General features: G+C 49.7%; 4 protein-coding genes across 6 annotated transcripts; 2 read left to right on the forward strand and 2 right to left on the reverse strand.

The window, feature by feature from the left end:
• Nucleotides 1-472: 472 nt before the first annotated feature.
• On the reverse strand, nt 473-3,347 carry LOC111076142 (tumor necrosis factor alpha-induced protein 8-like protein). 2 transcript variants are annotated; one of them, XM_022369810.2, is made up of 4 exons: nt 3,107-3,347; nt 1,789-1,859; nt 1,289-1,581; nt 473-1,225 (listed from the first exon to the last, which is right to left on the reverse strand). In XM_022369810.2, exons 2-4 carry the CDS (start codon nt 1,850-1,852, stop codon nt 950-952), a joined length of 633 nt encoding a protein of 210 aa, XP_022225502.1. In that variant the 5' UTR covers nt 1,853-1,859; nt 3,107-3,347; the 3' UTR covers nt 473-949. The 2 variants fall into 2 exon arrangements, with proteins under 2 accessions (XP_022225502.1, XP_022225503.1); XM_022369811.2 differs by lacking the exon at nt 1,789-1,859 and having other exon boundaries at nt 3,107-3,345.
• A 358-nt stretch (nt 3,348-3,705) lies between these two features.
• On the forward strand, nt 3,706-6,652 carry LOC111076111 (protein lethal(2)denticleless). The gene is made up of 2 exons (XM_022369757.2): nt 3,706-3,884; nt 4,194-6,652. Exons 1-2 carry the CDS (start codon nt 3,842-3,844, stop codon nt 6,467-6,469), a joined length of 2,319 nt encoding a protein of 772 aa, XP_022225449.2. The 5' UTR covers nt 3,706-3,841; the 3' UTR covers nt 6,470-6,652.
• Nucleotides 6,635-10,846, reverse strand: LOC111076113 (lethal(2)neighbour of tid protein 2). The gene is made up of 2 exons (XM_022369760.2): nt 10,469-10,846; nt 6,635-7,965 (listed from the first exon to the last, which is right to left on the reverse strand). Exons 1-2 carry the CDS (start codon nt 10,752-10,754, stop codon nt 6,716-6,718), a joined length of 1,536 nt encoding a protein of 511 aa, XP_022225452.1. The 5' UTR covers nt 10,755-10,846; the 3' UTR covers nt 6,635-6,715.
• On the forward strand, nt 8,329-10,966 carry LOC111076112 (protein tumorous imaginal discs, mitochondrial). 2 transcript variants are annotated; one of them, XM_022369758.2, is made up of 2 exons: nt 8,329-9,797; nt 9,972-10,966. In XM_022369758.2, exons 1-2 carry the CDS (start codon nt 8,407-8,409, stop codon nt 10,174-10,176), a joined length of 1,596 nt encoding a protein of 531 aa, XP_022225450.2. In that variant the 5' UTR covers nt 8,329-8,406; the 3' UTR covers nt 10,177-10,966. The 2 variants fall into 2 exon arrangements, with proteins under 2 accessions (XP_022225450.2, XP_022225451.1); XM_022369759.2 differs by having other exon boundaries at nt 8,329-9,784.
• Nucleotides 10,967-13,817: the final 2,851 nt, after the last annotated feature.

Genomic DNA, 13,817 nt, shown 5'->3' on the forward strand with positions numbered 1-13,817 from the left:
AATCAACTTATTGTCCCATTAACATGTGGTTCAGCCCACACGTTACGATATGTCTTGGAGGGGGGGTACATGGAATATCATAGTGAGAGCCGAAGTGGAATATCATAAATAATGCTTTAGGGTGAGTGACCCGACCCCCATGCCTTTGGCTCTGGGGAGGGGCTTGGAATACATACAAAAACAAGTCAATACGTGAAACTGGCTAGCAGACAGGTGTAGGGGTAAACAGGTTCCAGTGTCAACTTAGCATTAATAACTAAATATAGACTAACACTTACAACAAGTAAAAGATGTGATTTCATTCTGTGGTGCTGCTGGTCCCTGCAGGGAAATTGTGGAAAAGCTTTTGGTGGAGATCAGCAACGATTAATTAAGTACGTAAGGGTCTGGATTCAGGCGTAGGGTATAGTATGATAGGTAGACATAGCGAGTAATAGAGTATCAAAACAGAGTATCCATCACAAACAGATACACATACACTTAAAGATACACAGATGCACACACGCACAGATACAGATACAAGCATTTTGCTAGAGTTTACAATTTCCGTTTGGTTAATTCCTTTGGCAAAATGCGTATTGGTAGTTAGTTCTTAAACGTTACGTTACGATAGAGTTTGAGTACACAAATGTTAACATTTTCATTAAATAAATCAATACGGACGTTTTGTTCACTTTTGATATTTGTTGTTGTCAATGATATCACTATCCAAACTAAACTAAACTCTGGCCTAAACATACATATGTCTTTGTCTTTTCGTCGCATCGCTAACGCTGTCCTATACCTAGTTTTGTGTGTTTGGTGTTGGTGGGTGAGCTTGCAAGCGAAGCATTTCCATGTTCCAGCTAGCTATTAGTGTCTCATGCTGTTTTAATGGTTTTTGGTTTCTTTCGATAGGTAGGTAGCCTTTCAATGCACGCAATGAGAGCTCCGACTGTGGCCCCCTCGCTCAGATGTCGCCCGTCTCCATGGCGGAATTGATGTCCGCCACAATCTTGCCCATAATCTCGCGGTAGGGCGAGTCCGGCTTGAAGGCCGTCTCCAAAAGCGTAGCATCGCCAAAGAAATCAAACACCTCATCGATGCGACCCAGCGACTTGTCCGTCAGATGGGGCTGCACAATCGACTTGAGTGCCACCTGCGATTCCGCTATCGACTTTTGCAGATAGGCCAGGTCGAAAGTGTAGTCAACCTCGTAGAATGATATGATGGACAGTTGTGTGTTCTGCAAGGGAAATCAATTAAATCAAGAGCAAAGCTTTCAGGGAGGGAAGGTATAATAGATTACCTGGAACTTGCGCTTAAAGTTGTCGGCCCTTCGCAGCTCCTCGTCGCTGAACTGGTTGTTCCGGTGCAGCACTCCAATCTTGATGACTATTTTGATGATATTCTTGATCAGCTTCTCCGCCTTGGCCTTGTTGCCGGTATGCAGCTTGCACAGCCTGTAGAGGTTATCCAGCAGCGAGGCCGTTGTCCCATCGATGAACGTCTTGGCAATGTTTTTCGTTGCCATGCGTGAGAGGATTTTCTTTTGAGCGCGCAGCCCGATATCTTGCGACTTGAACACATTGTCAGCCATGACTAATGGGGGAAATATGAGAGGGGATTCGAGATATAAATATTATTATCGTTGCATATTCATGTTGAAAGCTTCAACTGAACACACACAATACAGAAATAACTGAAACAACTGAACGAACAACTGAAAACCAAAAGAAAGATACATATGTACATACATACGAGTACGTATACCAATATGCACAATGCAAATCGAAACCACACTTTTACCTTCCAAGTTCCAGTAGTCCACGCTCCATAGGAGCAGGCACTGTCGCAGACCTGCCACCGACATGGTTCGGCTACAGACGCACACACGTCGATCCAGTTGCAAGCATGATGAATTGATAAGGAAAGCACAGGCACAGAGACAGAGACAGATATAATATACATATACAGGTACATGCACGATTAGGCAATGTTAATCATCGTCGTATCTTTAGATAAAGAAACCTACTGCTTCTTCAACTGCGCTTTGTGTCTTTCTGTTTTTCTGTCTTTGTGTATTTCAATCAAAAGAGGTGCCTACCAGATAGAGCCCGGAGGGAGAATAATGGATGGCTGGGCCCGTGGCTGTGTGCGACTCCACTGGAATGTCGACAAGTCAGCGCAATTCACAATCCACATGGGTTATTCATAAGGCTGTTCTAACGGCTTCGCTGCGACGCGGCACGCGCTATTTGTACGTGTCTATGCCGTAAATGGGCGATGCGGTGCGGTGTGGCGCGTGCGGCGGCAGGTTTTCCCAACTGTCCAAAAAAGGAGCCTTGCCTTGCCGCGCCTCAAACCGTTATTCAAGACCAGGGATGGGGAGGGATACCGCTGGGAAATTGTAGGGTCACCAAGGGTCAAACGTGTGGATAGCATAGATAAACCGCTTCCGTTCCCCCAAATTCCCGGACACTCATCACAGCCCAATCGAGCTAGCTGTCGTTGTCCAGCCCTAGTCTTTAATTTAACTAAGTGAATTCCATGTTCTTTCCAGTTCTAGTTCTAAATATATTTCTAGCTAGCACAGCGTACCATGACACGGACAGCACCTCCAAATCGTTAAGGTCACGTCACGCGAAATGCAATATTATGGTCCGAAAAATGGACATAGAAAGGGAGGGAGAGAGAAAGTTAGTGGCGGTCGGAACCCAAGGACAAATGGGCATTTAGTCGGCCCTCCTCCCTGCTCCAAAAGACCAACGCGGAAGTGCCGCTACACACCTACTCCTCGAATCTGGACTTTAGAGGCATTTTCTTTGGTTTTGCATTCAACCCACAATCACTGAAGCGTCCACAAAAAGTCTTAGTGAGCGGAATTTGTAGGCCAACTTATCGCCGTTTCCGACGCTGTCGTGTTCATGCATTTGCGTGTTTGATATGGTCGCCTTCTTATTGTTGTTTCTGTTACTGTTGTGTGTGACGACGTTTGTGGATTTGTACTGTACTGCTGCCTTACGAGTGTTATTGATTGCAACAGGCTCCCCACCCACCCACACCCTTCCTGGCAGGGTGGTGGGGCCGGAAAGAGGGTCAAGTTTGGCGCCCAAGCAAAGCTTACCTGTGTTTTTGTTGCTGTAGTCCTGTGTCGAGTCGAGTATCCTTGGAATTCCGTTCGAGTGCCTTTTGTATGAAGTGGCTCCTGCTAATTTCCTGCTACGCTACATACGAAAATTCCCAATAAAAACTGCATTTACACAAATAATAATTAGAGCGATTCTTTGCTGGTTCTATGCGTATTTTAACTGTTTATAAAAAAGAACTCAGTCAGCGCCAGCGAGCAACAAAACAAAAGGACAGACCCACAATATTTATCAATATTTGTCAAACAATCGAGGGCACTATCGATAGTATCGATATTTTACTGCTAGCCTCTACTATCGACGGTTTTGCGACTATCATGATAGTATCGAGCTACAGTCTTTACGCTTTTGATATGTTTGGATTGGCTGCTATAAAATACGAAGACACATTTTTAAACAAATCGACAGGTGGCATCTAATTTTTAAAATGGACAAGTTCCTAAATGGTTTCTTAATAATTATTTGAGTCCGATACTATTAAGATAGTATCGATTGTTTTTTTCTTTCAAAACATTCACAACTATCGATGGCTCAACTATCAATAGCACCTGCATCGATAGTCTTTGTGCCGCTCCACTTCCATCTCTAAAGTCCAGCTGCGTCGTTGAAAATATGTGCTAGCATCGTTTTTTATTGTTTTATTTTGAATAAAATAGCAATTAGATTAGTGTAAATCGATCCAAACGAGTTGCATTCGAATAGCTGGCGTCACAATGAACATATACAACAAATTGCGCAGCCGAGAGCATGGGTTCTGTGAGTATTTCGAATGGCGGGAGAATTTCACTTTTGGCGGTCGAATTTTCTATGTAAATTTTTGGGATTAATTTCAAAAGGTTGCAATCAAATGCAATGACAATAGGCACTCTAGTGGCAATAAGCCAAGCCAAGGATCAGTCTGTTATCCGGCGATGCCAGGGTAGGGGTCGCCAGGTCTCTTGGCGAAATTGCTGCGCAAGCGAAAAAACTCATTGAAAAACTAGACTGCAGCACAGACAAAGCCGCCACGGGGGTCACAGTTTGAGAGCTGCACTAACTTCTCTCTTTCCCCCACACTCATTGCAGCGAACGAGCAGACCTACGACTTCGCCCTGCGTCGCCTGTGCGTGGCCAAGGAAGACAGCTGGCGGGGAATTGCTCCGGCCAACTACTGCCCCGACTTCAACCCGGAACCGCCCATATTCTCCGCCAAGTTTGCCAACTGCAACGGCTACAGGCACATTCTGGCCATTGCCAATGAGGATGGCAAGATCACACTGCAGGACACCACACAGCGCAACCAGGAGCCGGAGGAGCAGTCGCTGCCGGGACCTCAGTGCCATTACAATGCAGTCTTCGACCTGGAGTGGGCCCCGGGCCAGATGCGATTCGTTTCCGCCTCGGGGGATCACACGGCGCGGCTCTGGGAGGTGGCTGGCTCGGGCATTCGGGGACTCAACTCGTACATTGGCCACACACGATCCGTGAAGTCGGCCGCCTTCAAGCGCACAGATCCGGCCGTCTTTGCCACGGGCGGGCGAGACGGTGCCATTCTCATCTGGGACATACGGGCCAATCTCAACATGGATCTGACCTCTCGCGTGGACAACTGCATCTACAGCGGGCACACAGGGGGACCGGGCACGCCCGTCTCGCAGAGAAAGCAGCGCTCCCGCACGCCCAAGATGTCATCCAGTGCCACCTCGAGCAGCATCACGGGACTGGCCTTCCAGGACGACAATACGCTGATATCCTGCGGCGCTGGCGACGGCGTGATCAAGGTGTGGGATCTGCGACGCAACTACACGGCCTACAGGAAGGAGCCGCTGCCCAGGCACAAGCTGCCGTATGCCGGCCACTCCACCTTCCGGGGATTCACCAACCTAATTGTGGATGCGGCCGGAACGCGACTCTTCGCCAACTGCATGGACAACACGATCTACTGCTACAATCTGGTCTCGTACTCGCCCAAGCCGCTGGCCTGCTACAAGGGTCTGCTGAACTCGACGTTCTACATCAAGTCCTGCCTGAGTCCGGATGGGAAGTACCTGCTCAGCGGCAGCAGTGATGAGAGGGCGTACGTCTGGAACCTGGAGCATGCAGAGGAGCCGCTGGTGGCTCTGTCGGGCCACACGGTAGAGGTGACCTGCGTGGCCTGGGGCTCCTCCCACGACTGTCCCATTGTCACCTGCAGCGACGATGCGCGACACAAGATCTGGCGCATGGGACCCGACCTGGATGGGCTCAGCGAGGCCGAGCGGGCGGAGAGGTATCGCGGCCACGCGAGCTATGTGCGTCAATTCAGCAAAAAGTCGTCGGCCCCGGCCACCGGCAACCATAAGTACAACCTGAGGGATCTGGAGTCGACGCCCCGCTCGCTGAAGCGCCTGATGGACCAGAACGAGCGTACGCCCGGCTCAGTCGAGAAGGTGGCCATGAAGCGTTCATTCCTGGACATGCTGGGCGCGGCCAGCAGCGAGGCAGATGCCGAGCAGCCGCAGAAGCGCTCCAAGCCCCTTGAGTCCCGGGCCAGGCGACTCTTCGGCCCCTCCAGCCAAGAGTCCACCTGTAGGCACATTCAGCTCTCGACGATTGGCGAGGAAGAGGCCTCCTCCTCGCCCAGCAAAAAGCAAAAGGAAAACGCCGCCGAAGACATTTCCCCGGTGGCCAAGCTGCTGAGCCTCAACTCCTCGCCCGTCCACTCGCCACTCAGCGAGAATGTCAACCACATTTACGCCTCACCACCCACCACATCCGCAGCTGCAGCAGCAGCAGCGGCGGCGGCGGCTGCTGCCTCCGAGGGAGCTGGAGTTGGCCAGCCCCTGTCCTCTGTGATCTACTCGCCCACCTCGAACCTGCCCAACTACGTGCTGGACGGTGAGGCTCCGCACCTGGCCATCATGTCGCCCAAGCGCAAGGCCAAGGAGAAGGTGGACTGGCTGACGAACATACGCAAGCAGAAGCTGATGAGCGGCAGGGCGCACGTCTCGCTCAGCGACAAGATCAACGAGGAGCAGCAGGCGAATTCGGCGGATGTATTGGCCTCGCCGCGCCTCCAGTGCCTGCGCCAGTCCGAGTGCAGTCCCCGCCTAAAGGCCTCTCCCCGGCGACGCATCTCGCACACTGATGCCGGTGGTGGGGTGGCTGCAAGCGGATCCCAACCACCACAACCACGCACACCCACCTCCAGTCGACGGAACAGCGAGACGACGCTTCTCCGCTTCTTCAGCGTGCAGCGCAGCAGCAGCGTGGCACCGGACGAGACTGCAACGGCGTTGGAGCCCAGCGAGCTGTCGCCACCTCCATCGGCCACGCCCCTGACAGTGCGAACGCCCACGACAGCGGTGGGGGGCAGCGATTAAGTACGCTCCCCGTATTATTGCACCCGTAGTTTTAAGTGGACATTAATTAAGTTATTTTACGTAGATCCTAGCTTGAATCTTATTTCGTTGGGCGAGTTGGCAACCAATTCCCCGGCACTTTGTACAGCGCCACTACAAAAGACTAAACAAAACAAAAAACACGAATAAAAGTACACATCCATACATACATATGTGAAGCTTCTTCATTTGGTACAAGTACAGTGCGGATCACCGCTGTATGACTAGTTATTGCGCTTTCTTCTGCTGCTGCTGTTGCTGCTGCTGTTTGACTGCAGCATTCAGCCGCATGGTCTGAAAGATCTGACGGGCCACACCCACGAGCAAGACGAGATGACAGAGGTGCAGAGCCGAGCTGGACAGATTCGTGCTGGGATAGGTGTTCCAGCAGTACTCGATGATGCCCAGAATGAGGTAGCGCACGCCCAGGGAGTAGGGTGTGGACCATACCAGATATGGTAGCGAGTGGAAGTACCACACGTAGAACTGGTAGTGCAGGGACCGGGAGCAGGCCACGCCAATGAAGTTGCAGAGGAAGAAGGGCAGCAGGGCCAGCTGCGTGCACCGATCAAAGTGGATGTCATAGCGCTCGGACTCCGCCTTAGCTGGGGCGGCAGCGGGTGCTGTTCCGCCCGATGACTTTTGCAGGCTCTTTTCGAAGGCTTTCAGAAAGGATTTCTGTTCGTTGCTTAGCTGCTCCGTGTCCTTCTGCTTTTTGGCGTCCTTCTTGATCTTCTTCTGGGATTGGACTTCGCTATTCTTCTTTGCAATTTGTGGCTGCAGCTGCTCCTGGACGCTGCGCAGGCGAACGTAGCTCTGGAAGAATGTCCACGTGGGCTTGGCGAACACCAGCAGGAGCAGCAGATGGAGACCCAACAGCGACAGGTGGAACGTGCGATGCTCGAAGAGCTCCCGGCTCAGGAACCTATAGTTCACCGTCCACTTGTGCTCGAAGATGCGGCCCAGGTCGAAGCTACCGCGCAGATACTCCACCGGATGGGACAGCAGAAAGGGGGCGCCCAGCAGCAGCTGAATCACCCCACAAATTGCCAGCTGCAGGAATGTCTTCAGCACTCCCAGATTGGCCAAGTAGAAGAGTAGCAGGGCCGGCGCGAAAAGAAGAATATTCATCTTGACGCCCACGGCCAGGCTGAAGAGAATGCTGCCCCAGGTCCAGCGGCGATCCATGAAGAGATTGAGAGCCGCATAGAGCAGGAGGATGGCCACGGGATCGTTGAACAAGCGCAGCACATAGATCGAGTGGATGCGGTAGGAGGTGAAGGCGCTCAGCACAAGCACATACGGCGGCACCTTGCGACTCTTCGCGTACAGGCGCAGCACCAGGCACAACTGCAGCAGGTAAATTCCGGCAAAGATGTACTGCGCCACCCGTACATTCGCCCCGTGCGACGTTATGTAGTATAGGGCCGAGTAAATGTACACGAAAGCCGCCGGATAGACCAGGGGACCGGTATCACCTGCAATGGAGACAAAGGAAATAGTTTAAATAATGCATTTCACTTGTCTGCCACAGTTACGATTCGAATTTTGAACCAACCATCCGTTAACCCATGCTTGACCAGGGAGGGTAGTTAAATATACCCACAAAAATTATGAAACTTGAAAATTTTTATGGCAGTTCAGGGAAAAATATCGTTGGTAATTTTTTGTTTCAATTAAAGAGGAATGATCGGTCTGCATAGAGAATCTAAAAACAGTAATATTTTCCGAGCTCTACCATAAGTGGTTGACCAGTTTAAACAGAGGGGTGTTAGGTGGGTTAAATTCGTTCACTCACAGATGATTTATATATCGGTATATCATTTTTTGGTATATTACGGTATATTTGATCGATAAGTCACACTGGCATGGATGGAGGTTATTACGGCATGTTTGAGAAATAAAACTTTTATGTAAAAATGATTTCGTGTAAAAATTTGTTCGTACTCCGTGGCCAACTGCCGGTGATCCGCGGCTGCCGCCGGTACCAACAGCCCTTGCGTGCCACGCTGACACCACACAGCTCCAGCTCCTCCTGGCGCGCCATGGCAGCGCGGTGCATACCATCGCACGCATCCACATTGCCACTGCAGTGGCATAGGACACGCGATGATGGGCGACAGACAGTGCGCAGTTTTCACACCTCCAGCCGGATGCTGGCCAAAGACTACTACACCACGCTGGGGGTGGCCAAGAACGCCAGTGGGAAGGACATCAAGAAGGCCTACTATCAGCTGGCCAAGAAGTACCATCCGGACACCAACAAGGAGGATCCGGATGCCGGTCGCAAATTCCAGGAGGTCTCCGAGGCCTACGAGGTGCTCAGCGATGATCAGAAGCGGCGTGAGTACGACACCTACGGCCAGACGGCGGAGAACATGAGCCGCCAGGGTGGCGGATTCGGTGCAGGCGCCGCTGGCGGGGCAGGACCCTTCGGACCCGAAGGCTTCTCACAGAGCTGGCAGTTCCGCTCGACCATCGATCCGGAGGAGCTCTTCCGCAAGATTTTCGGCGAGGGAAACTTCCGCACCAACAGTTTCGACGACTTCGCCGACTCCAAGTTCGGTTTCGGCCAGGCGCAGGAGATGGTGATGGACCTGACCTTCGCCCAGGCAGCTCGCGGCGTCAACAAGGATGTGAATGTCAATGTCGTGGACGAGTGCCTCAAGTGCCGCGGCTCCAAGTGCGAGCCGGGCACAAAGCCGGGTCGCTGCCAGTACTGCAACGGCACTGGCTTCGAGACCATCTCGACGGGGCCCTTCGTCATGCGTTCCACGTGCCGCTACTGCCAGGGCACGCGCCTGTACATCAAGTATCCGTGCAACGAGTGCGAGGGCAAGGGAAAGACGGTTCAGCGCCGCAAGGTGACTGTGCCGGTGCCGGCGGGCATCGAGAACGGACAGACGGTGCGCATGCAGGTGGGCAGCAAGGAGCTGTTTGTGACCTTCCGAGTGGAGCGGAGCGACTACTTCCGCCGTGACGGAGCCGACGTGCACACAGACGTGGCCATCTCGGTATCGCAGTCCGTGCTGGGCGGCACTGTGCGCGTCCAGGGCGTCTACGAGGACCAGTGGATAAACATTGAGCCGGGCACCTCCTCCCACCACAAGCACACGATGCGCGGCAAGGGCCTGAAGCGGGTGAACGCCCACGGCCATGGCGACCACTATGTGCACATAAAAATTGACGTGCCACGGAAGCTGAACAAGGAACAGCGCGCCCTCATCGAGGCCTTTGCCGAGCTGGAGTTGGACACACCCGGCCAGATCAACGGCATCACCCAGCGCAAAAGTGGCAGTAAGAAAGCAACGTAAATACACCCTAGCAGATAGAAAAGCAATCTCAATCTCAAATCCAATGCCCAATGCAACATCTGATGTAATTGGCGCCTTAATTCGTAGTTTAAATATACATGCGTGGGTTACAAGTCCGAACGATACTCAAACGTCAATCTCTGTCTATTGCTCTTTTCCTATAATTGCAGCTCGGGTGCGAGTGAAACTGCCGGAACAGCTGGAGGCGCAGGAGCAGCAGGAACAGCCGCCAAAGGAACCACAACAGCCAGCAAAGAGAGCACAAGCGAAGCAACCGAAGAGCAGGACCAAAAAGAGTCCAAGCCCAGTGGGGGAACAGGGCAAAGCGAAGGCGGAGGAGGCTTCCTAAACAAAATCAAATCGATGTTCAACTGAAAGCCAGTCGATTGTGTTACGTTAATGTTTAAGCAAACAAAGTGTTAATGTTGCTCCTAAGATTACGTTTTGTTTTAAGCATAAGTCTGGGGTAGGAGCAGCAGGACTTATTCCACGTGGAAGACGCGAATAAACCAAATTCACAGTCCAAGCAAAGGAAAGCCATTGCCTCCAATAGGGAGGGAGCAGAACTTTAGGTAGAAGCAGAACCGCAAAAGCCAATGGAATGGGGACACATGGCGGCCGCTGCTGGTGTCCAAAAATAAACCCAACAAAAACCTTGAGCACTCACCGCGCAGCTGGGCATAATTTGTGGTCCCGTTGAGGAAGCCCTCGCACTCCTGCATGTAGGCCACCCAGTCGATCTCCGTATATGGCACGCGCCGAATCACAAACACATTGATGGCTGCCTCCGCCAAAACAATCAGAACACTAATTATGGGCAAGGCGGCCGGCTCGAGCACCAAGTACCTGAGAAAGGCCACATTCAGGTATTTGTCCAGCAGCGTCTGCAACAGGTTGCTGGACTTTTTGCGCCGTGCCGATGGACGGTTGTGGTTGGCTTTCGGTGGGGCCATTTTATGTGATAATTAATAGTCGCAAAATTAACCAAATTAAATCAAAAGAAACGACACGACCAGGGCGGCAACAGCACACGGCAAACAGCTGTTGTGGCGATGACCGATGACACTTTCATCGACCGTTGACTTTGCCGTTAATCGATAAGTAGTCGAATTTGAAAGCTTTTTTAAACGGAAATAATTTTAATAAATGGTTTATTGAATCTTTATCCTGCGTGTTGGAATATTCTCAATCGGCAAGGAAATACTAAATGCCACAGTTTTTAATCTATTTTTTCCAATTCGAGCAGCTTGTAACAGTCTGAACGAATGCCAAGAAATGTAGCATTCCCTGCTCTACTACGAATATCTTCATTCTCCCACACATTTGTACGCTCATAACAGAAGGAAGGTGTACCAAAATGTTTTCGCCTCAAGCGCGCTAATTCACAAACAAATGGTCGTCATTTCAAAAGATAGTCAAAGGCAGAACAAATCGGAGTGACAGACAAATAATTAAAATTATTTACTGACCAGATTGCGGTCTATTTCTCTGCCTACTTTGCCCATAACTGCATTTAGAGTCCAAATTTTAGACTAATTGTAAAGGGAATGTTACGGAGTTTCTCTTTGGGGCATATGCAAAAACATGACATGAATTCTGTTTACCTTGTTTTGAAATGATGAGTCGATGGGTGGGTACATGCAGGTCTGGCAGGGAGTCGGCGGAGAGCGAGATGGAAAATTTCAACTGGAAACAAATGAGCTTAGGGCCAATTTGTGTGGCAGATTAACGGTCACCGTTCCCATCATATATGGATGCATCACGCACACCACGAATCATTCGCGGCAGCAAATGTACCGCTTCCTCCCCTCCTGCACAAGCGCGAAAATCGCCCCAAAGCCAAAGGACCACGCACTGGATATTGGTTCTTTTGGTTTAACGCATCGCTGATACCTATTGACAAAGGTAAATGTTGTAACACCGCCCGGTTAACGGGGTGGAGCAGCGCGCGCCTGCTCATGCATGTAGGGACATGTTGCACATTTACGAAATACGGACAACTGTTGGAGCTTCTACGCCGCCTCCCTTTGCCGCTGACGTGCGGCACATCCTCATCGCTTGCATGGTCCTTCACTGCAGATATCTGAGCAATTAATTGCCAACCTGGGGAGGCTTCGGTTATTTTCTGATTCCGCCCAAGCGTGGCGCGAATGTACATCCATCCATGTACAATGTACATACCCTTTCGCAGAGGTTTTCCATAAAAAGTCACAAAGTTTTGGATGGATCTGCAAAGGGTATACGATATATCGGTCTTCGAAAATATATGATGTTGCACATTAATTGTGTGAACTGCACCATGTTCACCATTATGTATGTATATTCTTACGGCTCAATAGCGTTGACAAGCCCTCTTCCAGGCGCAAAAAAAACTATGCAGGAGTGTAGAGCAGAGCATCCGCATGACATTTTAATAAAATCTCAATGGTATCCGCCCCCATGGTGTAACGGGCATTTATTAAAAAAAGGTTGCAAGTATTTTTTAACTTGTTGCATACAGCATTTCATGTTTGCCAGAATTTTCATTAAAATGTCCGACATTGATTGTGTACATATGTATATGCAGTAGATTCAGCTGCTCCTCTTTAAGGCCACCAATCGGAATAATCAAACTATCCACTTGAATAAAAAATATTTATATATTTAACTAAGTACCATTTCAATTAAAAAAGTGTGAGCGGCCCAAGTGTTCAATTTTAGCTGAAGATGGCCGCGAGAGACTGTCGACTGTCGAAAGAGCTTTCTCCGCTTCCCCCCAATTCCACACTCAAAGTAATATTCATAGATATGTACATATTTATGCATGTACATATGTATGTATTTCAGACACAATTATTTGATGTTTGTCGCCTCCACTTTGTGGGTCAATCGAGTCTAATGTTAGTTATCGCTGTATGAACTATAGAACTAAATCGGTCATTTCTTATCAGTAGCGTCGCCATGTGTGTGTGTGTGTGTGAGTGTTTCCACAGCTCCACAGATAGGGCAGCCGCAGACTGAGAGCTACACATGAATCTATGAGAATTCTAGGTATGAGTGAGAAAATTGTTTATTAATCAACAATCTATAATCTATATAAAAACGTATGTACATACATGTGTATCTGTTCTGTTCTGTTATCATGTTGGCTTGTCTACTGATAAGAGCAAGCTGTTAAATGCAAATCTCACAGCTTCGCCCTATACTAGTTCCCAGCAGACCTTTGCACTCATATTTATGGTTTTTTTGCTTATTCATTGCTTTGCCATTTAATTGTTTCACGAATATTCTTTAAGTGGTGACTGGACGGAATAGAACGGACTTACATACATATGACCATAGTTGGCTTATTACCGAATGCAGGTCCCCAGTATCCATCCCATTTCCACACTGGCTATCCATCGCCGTTGCATATATTGTTTGGTTAGCTTTGACTGAAATTTTCTTTGACCGACGCAGCGCTCTGTGCCTCATGCATCAGTTGCTTTGATAGTGACGCCTCTTTTCATATGATGGTGCCAGCCCTGTATGGGCAAACCAACTGTTGATAATCGAGAAGACGGCAAACAACACTCTCGCATAGTCCTCTGTTTGTGTTCGTTGGACCAGATGACAACGGGTGGGTGGCTGGGTGGGTGTCAAGGGGACTTTGGCCATTTAAGAGTTCAATCATATAAAGCCTTGTCGTTGTCGTTGTCGTTCTCGCGCCGTTGTCAATTTTATAGTTATTGTTGTGGCTGCCTGCTGCTGCTGCTGCTTGCGGTTATTGTTACCCCACACGCCCCGCTCAATACATTGTTTGTGCTTTTTACATGTGCACTTCACACATATGTATGTATGTGCATATTGTATATGTACAAAAATTTACAAGAGGCAACAACAGAAATAACAACTGTAAACTTGGGCTAGGTTGTCATCCGAATGGGCTTCTAGCATTTTGAGCGCAGACAAAAAGGTTTTTTTTTATGTGTTTACTAATCGTCAACAGCCTAGCCCCACTCTTAGGAGCTGCGATTAGTGTAGGGTGTAGAATAGAA

Source organism: Drosophila obscura, unplaced genomic scaffold (genome assembly GCF_018151105.1).
Source record: "Drosophila obscura isolate BZ-5 IFL unplaced genomic scaffold, ASM1815110v1 contig_186, whole genome shotgun sequence".
Lineage (NCBI taxonomy): Eukaryota > Metazoa > Arthropoda > Insecta > Diptera > Drosophilidae > Drosophila > Drosophila obscura.

What these genes read in the sequence shown, in the direction of transcription:
- LOC111076142 (XM_022369810.2), bottom strand. Translation starts at nt 1,852, where the DNA reads ATGTCGGTGGCAGGTCTGCGACAGTGCCTGCTCCTATGGAGCGTGGAC. An exon ending in GGACTACTGGAACTTGGAAG is followed by an intron (nt 1,582 to 1,788) that starts GTAAAAGTGTGG and finishes TTCCCCCATTAG; the next exon opens with TCATGGCTGACAATGTGTTC. An exon ending in ACTTTAAGCGCAAGTTCCAG is followed by an intron (nt 1,226 to 1,288) that starts GTAATCTATTAT and finishes TTTCCCTTGCAG; the next exon opens with AACACACAACTGTCCATCAT.
- LOC111076111 (XM_022369757.2), top strand. Translation starts at nt 3,842, where the DNA reads ATGAACATATACAACAAATTGCGCAGCCGAGAGCATGGGTTCT. An exon ending in CAGCCGAGAGCATGGGTTCT is followed by an intron (nt 3,885 to 4,193) that starts GTGAGTATTTCG and finishes CACTCATTGCAG; the next exon opens with CGAACGAGCAGACCTACGAC.
- LOC111076112 (XM_022369758.2), top strand. Translation starts at nt 8,407, where the DNA reads ATGATTTCGTGTAAAAATTTGTTCGTACTCCGTGGCCAACTGCCGGTG. An exon ending in AGTGGCAGTAAGAAAGCAAC is followed by an intron (nt 9,798 to 9,971) that starts GTAAATACACCC and finishes CTATAATTGCAG; the next exon opens with CTCGGGTGCGAGTGAAACTG.
- LOC111076113 (XM_022369760.2), bottom strand. Translation starts at nt 10,754, where the DNA reads ATGGCCCCACCGAAAGCCAACCACAACCGTCCATCGGCACGGCGCAAA. An exon ending in AAATTATGCCCAGCTGCGCG is followed by an intron (nt 7,966 to 10,468) that starts GTGAGTGCTCAA and finishes TCTCCATTGCAG; the next exon opens with GTGATACCGGTCCCCTGGTC.